The sequence below is a fragment of the Carya illinoinensis genome, chromosome 9, assembly GCF_018687715.1.
Source record: "Carya illinoinensis cultivar Pawnee chromosome 9, C.illinoinensisPawnee_v1, whole genome shotgun sequence".
In the NCBI taxonomy this organism is placed as follows: domain Eukaryota; kingdom Viridiplantae; phylum Streptophyta; class Magnoliopsida; order Fagales; family Juglandaceae; genus Carya; species Carya illinoinensis.
Genome location: NC_056760.1, coordinates 2,072,422 through 2,093,035, shown reverse-complemented (window position 1 = coordinate 2,093,035; position 20,614 = coordinate 2,072,422). Strand labels below are relative to the sequence as shown.

The following is a 20,614-nucleotide window of genomic DNA, read 5'->3' as shown; positions in this document are numbered from 1 at the left end:
TATAAGAAGTAAGTTGAAATTAATTTTAATTTAAAAGTTTAAAAAATAATAAATTTTATCGATAATTAATTTAAGATGGATTAACATCAACATCAATTCATCTTCTAAGCACAGCCTTTGCTTACCGTTACAGAGTACATCCTCTCTTCTGAATTTCAACTCGTCAACGGATTTCTATTTGACTTAGGTTGGACCCAACCATAGGATTTATCACTCGCCACGTGTATAATAGTGCCGTTATAGCCACCAAACCAACCTTCTCTTCAATACTCTCCGTATCGAATTCGCATCACTGTTTGTCACACACCACTGCTTGCTCCAACGTCTCTCCCCAACCAGAACCTCTCATTCTTCTCCTCCTTTCACCTACTTCCATGAATACGATGGCTTCGGCAGCAGCAGTAGCAGCAACAACAACCGGAGCCCCAGACAAAATGGTTATCGGCTACCCGGCTCTGTCCAACCACGTCGCAGCCGGTTACCCAGCCCCCGGGACAGCCTACCCTTATGCGGTCCCACCTCCTTCCTCCTACCCTCAAGCCTACCGTACTGTGGGCCCTCGCCATAGCCGCAGTCAGCCCTCCTTCCTCTGCCGTCTCATCGCCGCCGCGACCGTCCTGTTCGCCATCCTCGGCCTGCTCTTCTTGATCACCTGGCTCGTCCTCAAGCCCCGCCTACCGGTGTTCCGGGTCGACTCGGTGTCTGCCTCCCCTCTCAATACGACTCGCTCCCAGTTAACCGCCGCGTGGAACATAACCCTCGTAGTCCGTAATCCCAACACCAAGCTTAGCATCTACTACGACCGTGTGCAGGCCTCTGTCTTCTACAAGGACGGGTCCCTAATCAGTACGATGCCGTTACCGCCCTTCTTCCAACCGAAGAGGAACGAGACCCGGGTCAGGTTCCAACTCGGTGTGGTAGGTCAGTACGTGGGTGAATACGTGGCGACAGAGATTTCGGACGAGAGGGCTGGTGGGTCGGTGGGATTCGGGGTCAGAGTGCTTGCTTGGATGAGGTTTAGGACTAGATCTTGGTGGAGAACGAGTCAATGTCTGCTTCGGGTTTACTGCGATCGGATTCAAATCGGGGTTGACCCGAGTAAAGCTTCCAGATCTTTGACGAGTCAACCCGGGTCTTGCGAGGTTGAACTTGAGTAGCAGACTAGTAGTTACTACATAAAGGTTCAAATAGTATAAAATACTTGTGTCTTCTGCGATAGACATTGTTGTTGTTTTAAATCAATGAGATAAAAACAGAAAATTAGACAGCACTTGCTTTCGTATCTCACAGGTTACTCATAAAATGATTACTTTTTCCTTTTATATTTTTTCAACTGGAACGGTGCTATCTCTCGTGGTATAAAATATGTGCTCTAATACATATATCTTGAGTTGAGAAAGTCATTTATTTGTTGTGTTGGAAGTTGGATGCTATTGTGCTGGCTTGAAATCCAACTGGGTGCATGTGTTTTCGGTACTGTTTTGTTAACATGCAAATTCTGTGATTCAAAATGTTGGGAGTTAAAGATTCTTTGTTCGTAGTTTACTCAGTGGAGATTCGATCAGTTAAGAGGCATCTCTAATTTTGTACAAATCATTATTGTTTGTAATCGAAGTTACTGCTCGTGTTCCTACTTTGAGTTGCATTGCTTGCTCTTCGGATTGGTCAGTACTTTTTGAGCTTTAGACTGGCTTGAGTTGAGGTTTAACTGAAAAACAGTGTCTTTAATGTTTGCATCTCAAATGATTGTAAACTTTCGCCTGGGAAAAATTGTTGAAAATTTGGACTTTCAAATTCAACTTCTAAGATTTGTTCTTTGCAGAAATAATATGAAAAATAAAAAAATAACAACAGCACAAAATTTTGTATGAAAATTTTAGAATAAGAGAAAAACTATAAGATTCAGAGAAAAAAATTTACTATGAAAAAAATTATTACAATTATACAATTTTTTTTCTCGCCTCAAATATACTTACAAAGTTTTTTCTACTAACAAAACTTTAATTTATACTTCTTTTCATTTTTACAAAAAAGAGGATGATAAAAAAATTTAACTAAAGTTTAAAATTACTAAATAAATTTTTAACTGATATATTTATTTATGAAATTAAATTTTTTTTTTTATATAGATTAAGAATTTATTCCTCCTTCACTTTCCACCACGTGGAACTCAAGTTGAAGGAGCAAAAGTCAACAAAAATCGTGCTGCAGGCATGCATGCACCTCCTATACAAGGACAATTTTGCATTTGAACTATATCTTGTAAAAGTTGGGATAGCTGTCCTTTTTTTTGTAGGTTTGCAGCTTTACATTTAATTGCATTTGCTATGCTAACAATGATAAAAATTCCTTTTTAATTCCGTTTACTTTTTTATACCAGAAACTTGAAATCTTAAATAAATTATCCCATTCTTATATTTGCAGTACGTAGATCGTCGAATCTGAATTCAGGCGCTTTAGGTCTCCCTTCTCAATGACTCTTCAATTATCAACTATGACTACAATGCATGTGTGTGAGCTAGCTCAAATTACAATCGAAATGATCTGTTTCTCTCCTTGCTGCACTGCCGCCTTCCTGGTGGATGGAACATTAAATAATAATCCAGGCTGTTTTGATTGGAATTTCAGCTCTCCAAATGCAGAGAAGCTAGCAGCAGATCATGTGCTTCAACCATTTTTGACGCCTTACTGTTAGTGGCTATGGTCTCTTGCATGTCTAATGAATGAATAGAAGCAAGCTAGGCTATTGGGTGGCCTAGCTTTTCAAAGGGAGGTCATTTATTTGAGGTGGTCGTGCAATTCTTAAGTTTTCACATACCCGGTTTGTAACTTTCGCTTGGATCCATCTGTGGAAGGAAGGTAAGGTTTCTGATGTTTTGGTGAGATTGAGGTTGTGGGAGTCGTATCCTGGTCATGTTACTGAGCTGCGGAGGTTTGTAAGTAAGTGTTATCAGAGACACAAAGCAGCTCCAGTGCTGAATGCAACTAGAGCGTGTTTTTCATATAGCCGTTAGCCATATAGGTCAATAGATTGGTTGGAGCTTGGATCCATCTGTGGAAGGAAGGTAAGGTTTCTGATATTTTGGTGAGATTGAGGTGGTGGGAGTCGTTTCCTGGTCATGTTACTTAGCTGCGGAGGTTTGTAAGGTAAGTGTTATCAGAGACACGAAGCAGCTCCAGTGCTGAATGTGTTTTTCATATAGCCATTAGCCATATAGGTCAATAGATTGGTTGGATCCGCATTGAATGACTCTCTATTTCCATGAAAATACCTTTAGGTTTTGTAGATTTCATACTCGTTTATCCTTGAAGTTCAAGCTGATCCCATTCTGAAGTTCCTCTATTATGCATTTTCTTTTAGGGACCGGACCGCCAATTGGGATGTCAATCCTCCTGTTGGCACCCTGCAATAAGTGGGGCATAAACTATGATTATTATCTTCAGTCATTTGTTTCTGGTGTCGAGAACGTATTGTACAAATGGAATTCTTTGGTTAAGTACATCATCCAGTTCTGCATAATGTAAGAAAAATTAGATTATTCTTTTAACTTGGTGGACGAAGGGGCTGCGAATGACGCGAAGTCCCCTTGCGAGTTCTTTCTTGTGAGTAGGGAAGATGTTTTGCTATGGAATGGTTGTTTTAATTTTACTGTAGCTCGGAACATATAAGTGGTTGGTTTCTATCTTTCTTCTATGTTATGGAAAACGATGATAATAAAGCAAAAGTAAATAAAAAAATAATCAAACAATTAATCACATGAAATAAATTTACGTGTTTTGGCAAACGTACCTATGTTCATGGAGTTGCAGATGATTTAATTATGTTGAGAAATCACAACGTATATTTTTTGGGTGATTTTTTACTATTCAAAACGGCTATATTGTACAAAATAATCATATTTATAGGGTTATATAATGGAAATCTTAATTTTCACTTTTCTGCGACATTCACTCGAGCGATGTGTGGAGTGAGCATTGAGTGAACTCTTTGTCTGGCCTTCTCTCGAGTCCACTGTTGAGTAACTTTTGAACGAACTTTTTGCTCGGCCTTTACTCGCCAGTGTGCTTGAGCTTACTGTTAAGTGAGACTCGAGCAAACTCTTTACCTAATCTTTGCTTGAGTTGGAAGTTGAGGGAACACTCTGTCTTGGCATTTCTAAAAAACAGTGTCATTGATCAAAATCCATTCAAAGGCCATAACAAATCAAAGTTGGGCCATAACAACAATAAATCAGGCTCTACAAATCCAATATTCTCTACTTCAATTTAGGTTTTTCTATGATTTATAACTCCAGATTTATCGTTCCATTGCTTTATAGTGTTGAAGGCCTTGAAACATTAATTAGGGGTCTCAATCCCTGTACGTAGGACTTCCATGCTTTTTTCCTTTTTGAACCTCCGCTTTTAGCCTAAAGTAATGCATATCGTTAGTCAGTACCGTCTTGGTCATCCATCTGAATTTTCCTGATCCTAGTTTCCAAGTGCCATTGACGAATTTATTTATTATCGTCTTCGCACAGAAAACACCAATTCCATGCGCGAAAGCTCACTCAATGCCTTAATGGGCTTTTTACTTGTAATGAAACGCTTATTAATTAAGAGAGAAAAGAGGAGAGAGAGAGAGGGGAGGGGGGGTGGTTAAGGTCTTAATTGGATCTGTGGATATGCATGTACTAATCATAGTACATTTCTATGCTTCTTTGGATAGAATTGGACCGTTAAAGGTAGATTATCATTCGACTTTTCTCTGAAGGTGAGAAGACTGTGTTAGAGGTAGATTCCCACTAGCTAGAAGTTGTGCACTTAATTCTTAACACGCAAAACAAACATTAATGAGGGATAAGACTAAAACATTGTGGGGTTGTTAGACAAAACTTCCCAACTTAGAGCTTAATTTGCTATGCCGTTTAAAGCCCACAAATTAAAATGTTTAAAGCCACTGGAATTAAGATTGGCATCATTTATTTAGAAAATGTCACCTGGCTTCACCATTTTTTGGATATATATATATATGTGATATTTGTGTCAATCTTTTATATTTCACTCTGTTACTAACTGATCCATGCAGAAATTAAAGTGTTTTCGGTGGCTTTGAAGCAGCAGCATTTATGGTTAAAATGAAGTGATGCAAACACGTGTAGAGCACATGTTTCTATACGGTGCCGTATCAAGTAAATGAGGAAGGGAAGAAGAGCCGTCCGATTAATCCTTGATGTAATCTATGCTTCATATAAATACCTGCTAGTCTGTGTTAGGGTTAACCGAGAGAGAGGGCTTTTGTGTATTGTGGCCGTCAGGGTGATTTTGTGAGTGAATCTGAAAGGGAGAGTTAGGGTTTTGTCGAGGAAGAAGAAAAGCCAATCTTGTGGCTTTTCTTGGCTTGACATTGGTTCATCTTGTACTCTGAAACTTTGGCTTTACAGATTCATCAATAAAGAATGATCTCTGAGACTGTTCCTGCCGTGGATGTAGGCCATTAGGGCCGAACCACGTAATATCTGTTTGTATCTTCTTCTTTCTTATTTCTGTGCATATTTTATTGTTTATTTGCTTATCTTGTTATCTTGATCTTATTACCTTATCTTCTGTAAATCTCAACTGCGTTTCGGCTTTGATCAGTATCTTATTATATTGAGATTCTTGATTTAGTTTCTGATTTAAATCTGTATATATATATTGTCATATTGAAAAACTGGATTGGATTTCTGTATTGGGGATCCTTGAGATTATATTGTATATTCGGATTTGAATCATAACAAGTGGTATCACGAGCTCAGGTTCTATGGGGACCACGAAATTTGATGTTGAGAAGTTCACGGGGGAAAACGATTTTGGTTTGTGAAGGATTAAGATGAGGGCTCTGCTAGTCCAACAGGGCTTGCAGGATGCCCTCACCAGTGATAAAATGGGCTCTTCCTCGAAAGAGGAAGGGAAGGTGAATGTCCAAAGGGACATTCTCCAAAAGGCCCATAGTGCTCTGATCCTTTCCCTAGGAGACAAGGTATTAAGGGAAGTAGCTAGTAAAGAAACTGCTGCTGGTATCTAGTTAAAGCTTGAACATCTCTATATGACAAAGTCCCTAGCAAACAGATTATATAAAAAGACTAGGCTATATACTTTTAAGATGTCCTCTGGAACTTCGATAGGAGAACATCTGGATACCTTTAATAAGATTATATTAGACCTAGCTAATATAGATATTAAGGTGGAGGATGAGGATCAAGCAATCCTCTTATTGAGTTCTTTGGACTCCTCATACCAGAACTTTAAGGAGACCATGATATATGGTAGAGATGCAATATCTCTAGATGAAGTGCAATCTGTACTTCATGCTAGAGAATTACAAAATCAAGAAAATACCAAACAAGAACATGGTGAGGGCTTGTCTGTTAGGGGAAGACCAAAAAAGAGAGGCAAGAAAGGCAAAACAGAAAACAAGAAATATAGGTCTAAGTCTAAAGGAAAACAGTTAAAATGTTTTCTGTGTCACAAAGAAGGACATTTCAAGAAAGATTGTCCTGATAGAAAAACAAAGATAGGATACAAGAACAAAGATGAAGGGGATGCAGCAGTGGTGTTAGATGAGTATGATAGTGCTGAGGTACTAAATATATCTAATATAGGCTATGAAGGTGAGTGGATATTAGATTCAGGTTGTTCTTTCCACATGTGTCCTAATAGGGACTGGTTTGAAAACTTTTCTGAATTTGATGGTGGGCATGTAATTCTAGGAAATAATAAATCCTGTAAAATCATGGGTATTGGGTGTGTAAGACTAAAACTACATGATGGGATGGAGAGACTTTTGAGGGAGGTCAGGTTTATACCTGACCTAAAGAGAAATTTAATTTCTCTTGGTATGCTTGATAACTCAGGTTACTCTTTTAAGTCTGAATCATGGGTTCTTAGAATCACTAAAGGTTCACTTACAATTATGAAAGGGGTTATAAAGAATGGCCTTTACACCTTAGTTGGGAAAACAACTGTAGGGGAAGCATCCCCTGTACATAATGAAGTTGAGAAAAAATCTGTGCTATGGCACAGGAGGTTAGGGCATGTTAGTCAAAGAGGGCTTTTAGAACTTAAGAAACAGGGTCTGCTGAAAGAGGCAGACCTGGACAATCTACTTTTATGTGAAGACTGTGTCTATGGAAAGGCTAAAAGGGTTAGTTTTAAAAGGGCAACTCATCTGACTACTCAGACTCTAGATTATGTACATGCTGACCTTTGGGGACCTTCTAGAGTAAGTTCTCATGGTGGAGGGAATTATTTTCTCTCCATCATTGATGATTACTCTAGAAAGGTGTGGATTTACATACTTAAACATAAGAGTGACACTTTTGGAAAGTTTAAGGAGTGGAAATCCTTAATTGAAAAACAGGTAGACAGAAAATTAAAAACCTTAAGAACTGATAATGGGTTAGAGTTTCTGTCAACAGAGTTTAATAATTTCTGTCAAAAGGAAGGGATTCTAAGACACAAAACTGTTAGAGAAATACCTCAACAGAATGGTCTAGCTGAAAGGATGAACAGGACCATTCTAGAGAGGATAAGATGCATGTTGTCAAATGCTGGGTTACCTAAAACATTCTGGGCTGAAGCTGCTGCTACAGCTGTCCATTTAATTAATAGGCGTCCATCTTCTGCCATAGACTTTAAAACACCACAAGAAATGTGGATTGGAAAACCTCCCAGGTATGATTACCTTAGAATTTTTGGGTGTACAGCCTATGCACATTCAAAAACTGATAAGTTAGACCTTAGGGCACTAAAATGCATTTTTGTGGGATACCCTGAGGGAGTGAAGGGGTATAAGCTATGGATAGACAAACCCGGTAGAAATAAATGTATAATTAGCAGGGATGTGATCTTTAATGAATCCCAAATGGCTCGGGTACAGAATACAGAAATAGTACAAAGACCTGGAAACACAAAGGGAAATGTACAGGTTAAGGTGGAGAGAGAAACACCTCAACTGATAGTAATACTAGGGAAGTCAGTAACTCTGAGGACCCAATTTCAGAGGACTTAGATAAACCAGGTCCTGACTCTTACATGTTAGTAAGAGACAGGAAGAAAATGACTATAAGACCTCCCATTAGGTATGGTCATGCAGAGCTTACTGCCTTTGCTTTGACTATTGCTGATGAGGTCATTTATCAAGAACCAATGACTTATAAAGAGGCCATTGCAAGCCAGGATGCCACTAAGTGGATACTTGCTATGCAAGAAGAAATGAAGTCTTTAAATAAAAATAAAACTTGGGATTTAGTTACAAAACCTGCTGGGGTTAAGTTGGTTGGATCCAAGTGGATCTTTAAAAGGAAAGAAGGCATACCAGGGGTAGAAGGGACTAGGTTTAAGGCAAGATTTGTGGCTAAAGGTTTCACTCAAAGAGAGGGAGTAGACTTTAATGAGATATTCTCTCCTGTGGTTAAACATAGTTCCATTAGATTGCTTTTATCCTTATAGCATATAATGATTTGCACTTAGAACAATTGGATGTAAAAACTGCTTTTTTACATGGAGAATTGGAAGAGGTAATTTACATGCAACCCCCTGAGGGGTTTACAAAAGACATTAACCCTGATCAAGTGTGTTTGCTTAAAAAATCTCTATATGGCTTAAAACAATCACCTAGACATTGGTATAAGAGATTTGATACTTACATGCTTGAAAATAATTTTAAAAGAAGCTGTTATGACAGCTGTGTTTATTATAAGGATGTTAATGGAATATTAATATATTTGTTGCTGTATGTAGATGATATGTTGGTAGCATGTAAAGATCCTGATTTGATTAAACAATCTAAGTGCATGTTAAAATCTGAGTTTGATATGAAGGAACTAGGACCAGCTAGTAGAATTTTAGGAATGAATAGTATAAGAAATAGACCAGAGAGATGTCTGTTTCTATCTCAAAGAAATTATCTATCTAAAATTCTTAAAAGATTTGGTATGGACCAAGTTAAACCTGTAAGCACACCTCTAGTTCAACATTTCAAGTTGTCCACTACTCAAGCCCCTCAAACTGAATCTGAAATGGAGTTTATACACCAAATACCTTATGCTAGTATGGTAGGAAGTGTGATGTATGTAATGGTCTGTACAAGACCTGATCTTACCTATGCTGTCAGTGTTGTTAGTAGGTTTATGAGTAACCTTGGTAAGGCACACTGGCAGGCTATTAAGTGGCTATTAAGATACATTTCAGGAACTACTGTTTTGGGCTTGAAATATGGGAATAATGTTAAAGAAGGGTGTGAATTGGAAGGGTTTGTAGATGCTGATTATGCTGGCAGTGTGGATACTAGAAAATCTTTAACAGGATATATTTTTACTGCTTTTCGGGGGGCTATTAGTTGGAAGTCTAATTTGCAATCTGTTGTAGCCTTGTCTACAATAGAGGCTGAGTATATAGCTTTGACAGAAGCTATAAAGGAAGCTATATGGTTGAATGGGATATCACATGAATTGGACATTTTCAAAGGAAATATAATTGTACATTGTGATAATCAAAGCTCTACACACTTGGCTAAAAACCAAGTATTTCATGAAAGGTCTAAGCATATAGATGTTAGGCTTCATTTTGTAAGGAATGTAATTGAGTCTAGGGAAGTTGGAGTGGAGAAAATTCCAACAGAGGAAAATCCCTCAGATATGATGACCAAGTCCTTGCCATTAGCAAAGTTCAGACACTGTTTGAACTTAATTAATATGCAATCTGTTGGGGTCACTTAGTAGAGGGACATAGCAGGAACAACCAAGATGAGAATAGGATAGGTGTGGTGAATAAAATATTATCAAGGTGGAGAACTGTGATATTTGTGTCAATCTTTTATATTTCACTCTGTTACTAACTGATCCATACAGAAATTAAAGTGTTTTCAGTGGCTTTGAAGCAGCAGCATTTATGGTTAAAATGAAGTGATGCAAACACGTGCAGAGAACATGTTTCTATACGGTGCCGTATCAAGTAAATGAGGAAGGGAAGAAGAGCCGTCCGATTAATCCTTGATGTAATCTATGCTTCATATAAATACCTGCTAGTTTGTGTTAGGGTTAACCGAGAGAGAGGGCTTTTGTGTATTGTGGCCGTCAGGGTGATTTTGTGAGTGAATCTGAAAGGGAGAGTTAGGGTTTTGTCGAGGAAGAAGAAAAGCCAATCTTGTGGCTTTTCTTGGCTTGACATTGGTTCATCTTGTACTCTGAAATTTTAGCTTTACAGATTCATCAATAAAGAATGATCTCTGAGGCTGTTCCTGCCGTGGATGTAGGCCATTAGGGCCGAACCACGTAATCTCTATTTGTATCTTCTTTTTTCTTATTTCTGTGCATATTTTCTTGTTTATTTGCTTATCTTATTATCTTGATCTTATTACCTTATCTTCTGTAAATCTCAACTACGTTTTGGCTTTGATCAGTATCTTATTATATTGAGATTCTTGATTTAGTTTCTGATTTAAATCTGTATATATATATTGTCATATTGAAAAACTGGATTGGATTTCTGTATTGGGGATCCTTGAGATTATATTGTATATTCGGATTTGAATCATAACAATATATATATATCCAATGGCCGTAGTGTTTGCGTTAAAATACAAACCTGATAAGATTCCCCAGTCACCAAATGCGGGACCATCTTGCGTTGTCCTAATTGAACACGATTAAAGATTCTTATAAGTTGGTGATATTGAGAGAGAGAGAGAGAGAGAGAGAGAGAGAGAGAGAGAGAGAGAGAGAGAGAGAGAGAGAGAGAGGCCACTTGCGTAGTTTTTGGTTTTTCTTCGTTGTTTCTTACGAAGGCTAAACAATTCATTGGAAACTTCCATTTTCCCCCAGTTGTGTTCATGTACTAATGTTGTTTAATCAAATGAGGCCGGAAAATACCAATCGCATCCAGGAAACGTGAATCACATAGAAATTACAATCCCTTCACCCCTTTCTTTTGTTCATGCATTGTGTCTTTTAAGTACTTTTAGTGAATAAAAAAATACCAAAATAATTTTCAACTAAGAACTTTTTCTTCAAACAATTTTTTAATTCCACGTATCATTTTTAGAAAACTCAAACACAAATGTGTCTCAAAATTCATTTCGAGTGGACTTTAAAGAAAACAAGAGAGAGAGAGAGAGAGAGAGAGAGAGAGTTGGTGCATGTGATAGTCGCATTGATTTCTTGAAATATTTCTAAGCTAATTGGTAAGAACGTGGATGTCATCGTTAGGAGGCCCATGCATTTAACTGTCTTGCTTTAAGGAAAGACAATGAATTAATATTACAATACAAAGCACTCTTCATTATACTAATTATCAAAACTAGACCTGAAGCTGACTTTCCACCTTCCTTTCTCACCCACTTTCTACTGCTACTGCCTTTATAATCACAGCGACGGAAACATGATCTACACGATTCCAGGCCTCGAGATATCACTGTTTGATTCTAATTAAAAAATCCCTTTATATCATTTTCAGATCGATACCTTCTTTTTCATACATTTTTTTTGTTTTCTTGGAATTTTTCCCCACCACTATTGAGGGCTCGACTCCCATGCACCCTTTATTCCAATCCCCATCACGGTATCACCCAAATTGTTCTAAACTTCAGAGAACAGAAGGGGACCGCCTACCCTAGTTATAACTTGACTTGACTTACAGTGACCAAGGGAATGTGTACAGAACGCGCCCAATCAAACAAAAATGTACAAGGAATATTATAGGAAACGGGTTTTAAGAAAAAAAACAAAAACAAAAACAAAGATAAAATTGAAGATATTTATGGATTCAATTCATTTCATAAAACTAGTTTAATAAAAAAGAGTTGTTAATTGTTTATAAATATATTTAAAATCTTATCTATAAATAATGTTGAATTTATTCTTCAACACCATTACTCACGTGCAAGCTAGTATTTTTCTTAGTTCTTATCACAGGATAAGTAGTGTAGGTCCTTATTTGTCTTGTGGTAATTTCTGATACTATGAAAGAATTTATAATTTTAGCTTATTTCATAAAATCGATTCAATAAGAGATGATTACTCTTTATTTATAAATATGTTAAAAACCTTATCCACTTATTTATTTCTCATAAAAAGTAATATAAAGTCCAAGCTGGATGTGGTAAGCCAGTGAGGCCGTGAAGGTAGGAATATATATGTTGGAGGCAGGCCGCTAATTTGGAAGAGAATTAATGATCGAAGAGGTAAATTGGAGGTTCGAAGAAGATTTTTGGAGGGATTCTTATCACTGTAGCAGACATGCAATGGGTGGGGATAAGAATGAAGAATCAGCTTCAATTTCAGTGCATATATAGTTGTTTAGGGCAGCCTCCAAAACACCACCACACGCATCATCTGGGGGGGGATAATGGGATATCCTTTTGGCTTAATCTTCCTCTTCTATTTTTTCTTTGTCCTTTACCATTATGCTTACATATGAGCCAAATAACGCTCTCCAATTTTCCCCCTTTCGTATTTGACTGTGACACTTGCGCATGTTTTCGTATATAATTAACTAAGGGGTCAAATACATAGGTTTAAGCTTAAAAAAATGAGACTTTCTCAATTAAAAGGACCCTAACAGATGTGAATTACTATATATGTTGGTAAAAGGGTATATAGATAGTTTTTACCCAGGCCAAGGGGGTCTACCGACACTTTAAATGTACTATAAAAATAGAGTATATATCCAATGCACATTATAAATGTATTTAAAAAAATTATAATATTTTTGCACATTATCATTATTTAGCTGGAAGGTACAAAACTCACTTTCACATGATCATGACTACCCAACCGTAGATGCTCTCTAGCTCTAGCTAACTTTATACGGGTGACGTGAGTTGTTTTCCTAGTGCTTACAATTATGGATGATGCTATAGCCACCACCGGTGGCTCCAGGCTTAAAAAAATATTTTATTTTATTTTTTAATTATTTTTTTATATTTAAAAATATAAAAAAAAATTTATAATAATATTAATCAATTTTTTCTTAATTATTAAAAAATAAAAGGCTAACGGTAACCTCCAGCAAGATCCACCACGATGGCCAAAGCATTTTCCTACAATTATATTGGGATACTAATTTATAACGTGGGAGCCCATTAATTGGCCCCGTCTCTCTTGTATGTTAGCAGTACTTAGTACTTACGTAACTATATATATATATATATATAAATAACTTAGAACCTTCAAATGGTGACCATATATATACATTAAATGTCATTACATTTTATTAGATGGAAAATCTCGGACAAAATACGATATTGACTTATAAATTCTTCTACACACAAAGTCACGTCTTTCAAGATTAACGCTTATTATATATAAGCTTTCACGAATGAATTAGGTAGAGATTAATAATCTATGATTTTTTTGACTGGTTTTGACCCATTACATATGATATTTATAATATATATATTATTCAAATGAAAAAGGAAACCGACAATAGTACTGCCTTGCTGGTATATATTGACTCGCAGTATCCAGACGACCAATTATATATATAGTATAGAATTTTTTATAATATAATATTTATAAATATATAATTAATTAGAAGATATCGTTTTATATGGGTTATTAATTGTGAATAATATTTAAGATCATGCAGCTGATTATCTATCCAGCTATATATGCGTGATCGATCAAGTACCATCCTAAGCAAGCTGCATAATTTTGACTGGGAAATTTTAAAGCGTGTGGGCCACTTATTTGAATGGAAATGGGCAAACATCACACGTTCAATATTCATAAAGGAAGTACTGTACTTGATCAGAGATCATTTCACACTAGCGTGTGTTGAAAATTCGGGCAAAACTAATTGACGGACGTATGTGAAATTGAAAGTCTATCTGCATCGGATTGATAGGGCGGTGTGTACTGTTGCAAACTAGGTGACTTTATTTTTTATTTTTTAAGAGTCAGAGTGGGTCATCTCCAATTTTATTAAGAAAAAAATATCACTTATGACGAAAAGAAAAAAAAACCGTGATTACAACTTCAAATTCAAAGAAAATTCAAACATGACATCCCAAACAAAGCTCCTACCCGGTACATGTTATTGATCTAAGAGAGGAGCACCCGCTATCATCCAAACGAAAAGTACCCCTAAGTAACCGAGGTAAGTCTGAACTATTATTCCAAGTTTTATTAACGCCAACAGCACCCAAACGTGCAAAGCCATCCGTCAAAGAATTGCATTCCCACATGATCAGCCAAACTAGGCGGCTTTGATTGTCGGCATTATATATATTAATTTACATTATAGCACACGATATAGCACAGTGGGCGGCTACGTAGAGAGGACTTTTTATGGTGAACAGATCAACTTTTAAAACTATATCTGCTGATCATGAATCATGATGATAATTCATTTGCTTAATTTTGTACATTTCACCGGGCTCACTTATGCAACTTATATGATTAACATAAGAACCAGTAAACAAAAAAAAGAGGGGTGGGGTAGCTTGTTGGAAAGGTTACGAGCATTTTAAGCATTTCAAATTTAAGGAAAGAAAAAGGGAGATGTATGATCTTTCAAACTGGAATTCAACTGCTTGCATGTTTCTCTGTTTTGGTCTGCTTGATCATGAGTCTATCCTTCCAATATTTGTGTGATAGACCCAATTCGATAACATGCGAAAATTGTCGAGAAAAGAAAAGAAAAAGGATTACATACGATAATGATTTGTGCAAAGATACGTACGTCTTGATTATTTTCCCTCTTCATGCCGTGCTAATTCAGCAAGTGATCGGAGGTGGGTATATCCTGGAAACAAAACAAAAAGAAAGTGGGTGAGCTGAACTGTGACTTCTCCTTTGTCATAGGTGGGCCCAGGAATGGCTTCGAAATGTATTGTATGGCTATACGCCTATACCTATCCACTCCGAAGGATGCCCTCGATCAACATCTAACCACGTCGGTGATCAAGAGAGTTTTGCGTCTTCTTCAAGTGACATTATTATAAGAAACACGAGTATGCCTCTCGCTTTGTACCGCTCAACTTGACCTTTCGGTCAATTTTTTTAATTTTATTTTTAAGTTAATAATTGAGAAAATAATTTTAAATATATTGATATATTTTTTATTTTTTAAAAATATTTAAAAATATTAAAAATATATGAATAAAAAAATTATAAAAGCAACTATCGGTTAAGTTGAGACGGTATAGTACCGCTCAATTCTTATTCATTAATCATTATTTATTAATCAAAAATATTCTTCCATTGGCATGCAAACATATAATTAAAAATAAATATTTTTTAATGTCATATTAATTATTAAATAATAATTATAAGATATGATTAATAAGCATTTTATTTTTTGGACAGTATTAGTATGCCTCCAGTAGTCAGTGTCGATTAGTACAAATTTTTTTATTATATATTTTTAACATATTTAAATATTTTTATAAAATAAAAAATATATATCAATATATTAAAAGTGACTTTCTTAATCGTTGACTAAAAAAATAAATTAAAAAATATATGAGCTGTAAAAATGCACAGAAACCCTAATAAAATATACTAACATTTATTATTATTATTATTTTGGGGATAGCGAATGTGTTCCATCCTAAATATTAATTATTAAGATCATTTATTCTTAAACTAGCGCAGACATACATAAAAGGCAGCAACCATTATCAGTGTTTTAATTTCTTCGGGCTTTTTGCCTGTCTGAATAAGCATTAAAATTTGAGAAATACTTTGGTACCGAGTTTGGGACTAAAAATGTGTCCTGAAATTTTTTTTTTTTTTAACTTAATAATTAAGAAAGTATATTTTAATGATACTGTGAATTTTTTTTTCTAAAAGAAGATATTTAAGAATAGAAAAAAATTTACCTTCTTCGGTGGCAATTCGGACTACATCCCCGTGTAGCAGGACTCTTAAAATTTCATAAAATATGTTTATTCCAGTGGATCGAACATACCAAATACCCACATGATATATCTGAGCTCCAGCGCGCAGCAATTTTACCAAATTAACCATCCAAAAGCATAAAAAAGATGGAAGAAAAAGTGTTCGAAAGGATTATAGTGCAGTTTAGAGCAGTCATCATGATCACTATACGTAAGTGTCAGAATGGCGTTTGCGTTCGGCACATGGGCTTGGCTTGATTACTAAAGTTGAACTTGTTTTATTAATCTGCCAAACTTTATATTATCATCCAATCCGATTAATTTAAACTTCCTTAAATTAAACCCTTTATGCCATTTGGCTGAAAATAATATCATTTTCTCATGGTGCGTATAATTTGTTATAGACCTAATACTGATATATAAAATATAAATACCATTTATTTTACACCATAAGGGTAAAGCTATATGATTTGGACTGACATTCAGTAAAAGATCCTTTGATTATGTATTTGATTTGGACTTGCGTCAATTCCATTTATTAGTTATCTATATGTAATTACTTTTTCAATGAAAACAGCTCAAACTCTCTTCGTCATTTTCTTCAAAATCCGAAACCAAAGCCTTAGATAAAATATTATTAATTCAAGCGCACAAAAGGCGTTCGTTGTGGGCCACACTCTCCTCACAAAATTTGGTGAGGTCCCTTCACCTCCTCTCAAATAAATATTGGTCTACCGGGTGAAGCATTCACCTACTTTAAACCTTCTCTCCCTCCGTCTGATCTCTTAGATCTCTCGCCACCCATCGCCACCACCACTGTCACTGCTCTAATCATAACCAGAGAGGAGTCATGTCGGCGGATTGCGGCCACCATGGGCACAAGCGGCGCAAGATATTCCGGCGAATCTGTGCAGGCATCCTCATCTTCAATTTCATCATCCTGGTGACTGTGCTCATTGTCTGGGCCATTCTCCAGCCAAGCAAGCCCAGGTTTGTACTCCAGGACGCTACCGTCTACGCCTTCAACGTCTCCTCCCCGCCGAACTTCCTCACGTCCACCTTCCAGGTCACCCTTTACTCCCGCAATCCGAATGACAAGATCGGTGTTTACTACGACAAGCTCGACGTCTACGCCAGCTACCGCAACCAGCAGATCACCCTCCGCAGCCAAATCCCTCCCACCTACCAGGGCCACAACGAAGTCAACATCTGGTCCCCCTTCATCTACGGAACCAACGTGCCGGTGGCTCCGTACAACGCCCTCTCGCTCAGCCAGGACCAGGCCAATGGTGCCGTGCTGCTCAACATCAAGATCGACGGACGGGTCAGATGGAAAGTTGGGACCTTCATTTCGGGCCGCTACCATTTCTACGTGAGGTGTCCCGCCTTTATTAATTTCGGAGCGGCCAGGACTAACGGTATTCTCGTCGAAAATAGTGGCGTTAAGTACCAGTTAGTACAGAATTGTAAGGTTAGCGTATGAACATGGCGCCGCCGCCCGTACTTGTAGTGTGTTCCCCACCCCCCGCCCCTTCCCTCTCTCTCTCACAGACGCCCGCTAGTTTCATGTCAATTTTTCCTTCTTCTTGTGTTATCTGCTATCTTCTTTAGGTATACGTCAAATTTAAGTGTGAATTGTACATTTGCTAAAGAATAAGCGGAGAAAATGAAAAGAAATATATGGGACAAATAGCAAAATTACAATCGGAGTTTATATGAAGGTTTTATCTTTTCTATAAATAAAAGAGGATATTTAAGGATATATTTTATATGAATGCGAATTATGTGTTTTTAATGGAATGTCAATTAGATGATGTCTATGCATGAAGGTTCTGGTGTCATTTGCTTTTAATTTTCCTACTGTTGCTTACTCGTGGTTCACTCGACTTCATTAGCTACAAGCCTTCAACCATAAAAGGTGTGTGTGTGTTGTGTTTGCCGTTTGGTGGGTGGGGGGAGGGGTGGTGGTGGAGATCAAGTTGCTTGCAATGGAGAGATTTTTGCATGTGCGACCAAAGAGATAAAGAGATAAATAAAATAAATAAAAACAAGGCCGGGGAAAAACAGGAACGACCTTAGAAAGAAATATATGTACAAAAATATACAAGTGGCGTTATCAAATAGGACGAAAGAGTTTGTCTAGGAAGGGTTGGCCCATCTTGAAAGGGTGTAAATTGTATCTTGAAAGGGTGTGAATTGCAGTGCGAGAAGTTTTAAAAAAAAAAAAAAGGGAGAAAAAGGGGGGCTAATCAAAATCTACTTACGTGGAAGACTAATATATAGTAGTCGGGGTCAATGAACTAATGGTGAGTGTTGGCATGCTTGGGGAGGGATTCTTCTTCGCACATGGACTTGGGGTGTGGTGGTGGTCCTTTTCACCAATTTTTCACCCCGCCTCACCTACTCTACCTAATATTAATGGCAATTGATCGTAGAAAGGATTTTTCTGTATTGTGTGCATGTCTGTAATTAACGGATCATATCTCTTTTTTATTTAGTAAAATCGGCTTCGTTCACTTTTATAAAAAAATTTATCTTATTTTATTTAATTATTATAATTTTTTAAATTTTTATATAAAATAAAATAAACAATAAAAAATTTTCAAATTTTAAAATAAAAATAATATATATATATTTTAATAATATTTTATTTAATTTTTAATTTTTATCTTACTTCATTTACGAAAACAAACGAGATATCGTCCAATTAAATTAGTGTTTTGTTAAATCATAATATGAGACAAAAGGATAGGATAATGTGTCCAGACTCGAGAATACAGAATGCATTATTTGTTAAAGCCGATACGTGGGTGCTAATTGCCAGCATCGACCTCCCAGATAGCCCACGCCCAGGCACTCTTTTTTTGCCTTGGTTGGAGGTTGGTACCCATTTTATTTTATTCAGCTTGCTTTTCCACCACTGAAATTTGATACGATTTGGAAGGGGCAATGGTACTGCAATGACTAGAAGTTAGACCGACAATGCAAAGGTTTGGTCAAGTCGAGTAAACGTTTGTAGGCCTGCCCCGGTTTATTCATATCGGTTATTAAATTCCTGCTAACTTTTATTTATTTTCTCCTCCTTTCACATATAGGCTGGCCTTGAGCTTCGAACACGTGGAAAGGTTGTCTTTACCACGTCCAGATCAGCCACCTGGACCTTTGATCGGATTGATGGGCAATATATAATGCCACCCACCCAAAGTTATCAAAGTCTTTTCCATGTGCATCCTTCATAAAAGTTATTTCTAAAATTTAACTGGAAGTAAATATATATATATTTTTTAAATCAAAATCATTTAGCTATAATCTCATATTAAATTAGTATAAATAATATATTTTAATAATAATATTTATAATTTTTTTATATATTACAACTATACTAATCATATATTAATTAATAATTTAATTAATAATCTCAACTAATTTTTTTCATCAACAAAATTTACAAAACTAACTTATTCTTGAAGACCAATATGTGATCATAATATACAAAACCAAATATAATATATAAGTAGATCTTAATATATCGAAACAATTATAAGCAGTTGTGTATGATATTTTAGAATAAAATATCACTTTTGAAGATGAATAGCACATCTTTAAATATGAAAAAACACTTAAAAATATTGTAACTCATATTTGAAGCCACTAGTATTTGATTACTCCAATGCATATGATTTCATTTAGAGTAATTCTACGTATAATTATAAAGTGTGTATTTCATGTGGGTCCTATATTTTATTTATTTTTTTCAAAATAATTATACAATAATTACATAATTCACAATTACAAATAACTTCTATCTTCTAACATATCTGAAGTAATACATTCTGAAAAGATGAATTTGACTCAAATCGACTGGCTCGTGCAAAGCAACTCCTGTCATGAATACATTTCTTTCTCTCATCAATTCCGTAAGGGTGGAAAGGGAATGCCACTAAAAGCCATTAAGAAAAAGAGATGCGACTTTCTATGCTTTAATTGGTCACGGAGAAAAGAAAAGAAAATGACACATATGTCGATTAGAAAGAGACCCAATAGCCAATAGGTTTGCCATCTCCTCATGAAATTCTTTTGATCGAGGGAGAACTCCCCCTTCTTTAAATCAGGGCATGCACGATGGGGAGATCATCTCCCGTGCGCCCACCGACTCTCCCCACTAGGTGGATTACATTTTTGTCTGGTGGCCTTTTCGAGGGTGAGTCCGAGCCGGCAACCCATCTACCCTGTCTATTTGTTATTTTATTTTTCATTTATTTAGTTTACTATTTCATATATATATATATATATATATATTTTTATTTTATATTTTATTGTTGAAACGACATCGATCGGTTTAATGGCTGATGTGGTATATGTCTTCTATACATTTATAGTTGGCTAGATTACACGTCAGTTTGCACTATGATGTAATAAATATGGTGGTACCCATGAAAGCAGTCATTAAAGAGTGCCGTTAAATTAAAACAATGTCAAGAGGACACATGCGGGGACCATATTCTAAAAACAGGAGCACTTTTCTATGGATAAATTGGTCACGAGTTCGATAATTAAACTATAAGGTATAATTAAATCGCGATGGATAACCATCATAAGATATGGAAGTTTGACAAGTCTAATAAAACCAATCAATCCAGGCCGGCCCACAACAACTAAAATCAACTTGCTCTTGTTGCAACTCTTGCCACCTATAAAATGGCCCGCATGGCATTTATATGGGCCATTTTAGTGAAAAAAAAAAAAAAGAGA

General features: G+C 36.3%; 2 protein-coding genes across 3 annotated transcripts; both read left to right on the top strand.

Moving 5' to 3' along the window:
* Positions 1 to 252: 252 nt before the first annotated feature.
* On the top strand, positions 253 to 3,539 carry LOC122275161 (NDR1/HIN1-like protein 10). Of its 2 annotated transcripts, none has more exons than XM_043084130.1 (2): positions 253 to 1,142; positions 2,425 to 3,539. In XM_043084130.1, exons 1-2 carry the CDS (start codon positions 375 to 377, stop codon positions 2,443 to 2,445), a joined length of 789 nt encoding a protein of 262 aa, XP_042940064.1. In that variant the 5' UTR covers positions 253 to 374; the 3' UTR covers positions 2,446 to 3,539. The 2 variants fall into 2 exon arrangements, with proteins under 2 accessions (XP_042940064.1, XP_042940065.1); XM_043084131.1 differs by having other exon boundaries at positions 253 to 1,181.
* A 13,055-nt stretch (positions 3,540 to 16,594) lies between these two features.
* Positions 16,595 to 17,624, top strand: LOC122277812 (NDR1/HIN1-like protein 1). Its single transcript, XM_043087986.1, has one exon. It carries the CDS (start codon positions 16,713 to 16,715, stop codon positions 17,343 to 17,345), a length of 633 nt encoding a protein of 210 aa, XP_042943920.1. The 5' UTR covers positions 16,595 to 16,712; the 3' UTR covers positions 17,346 to 17,624.
* The last annotated feature ends 2,990 nt before the right edge of the window (positions 17,625 to 20,614 follow it).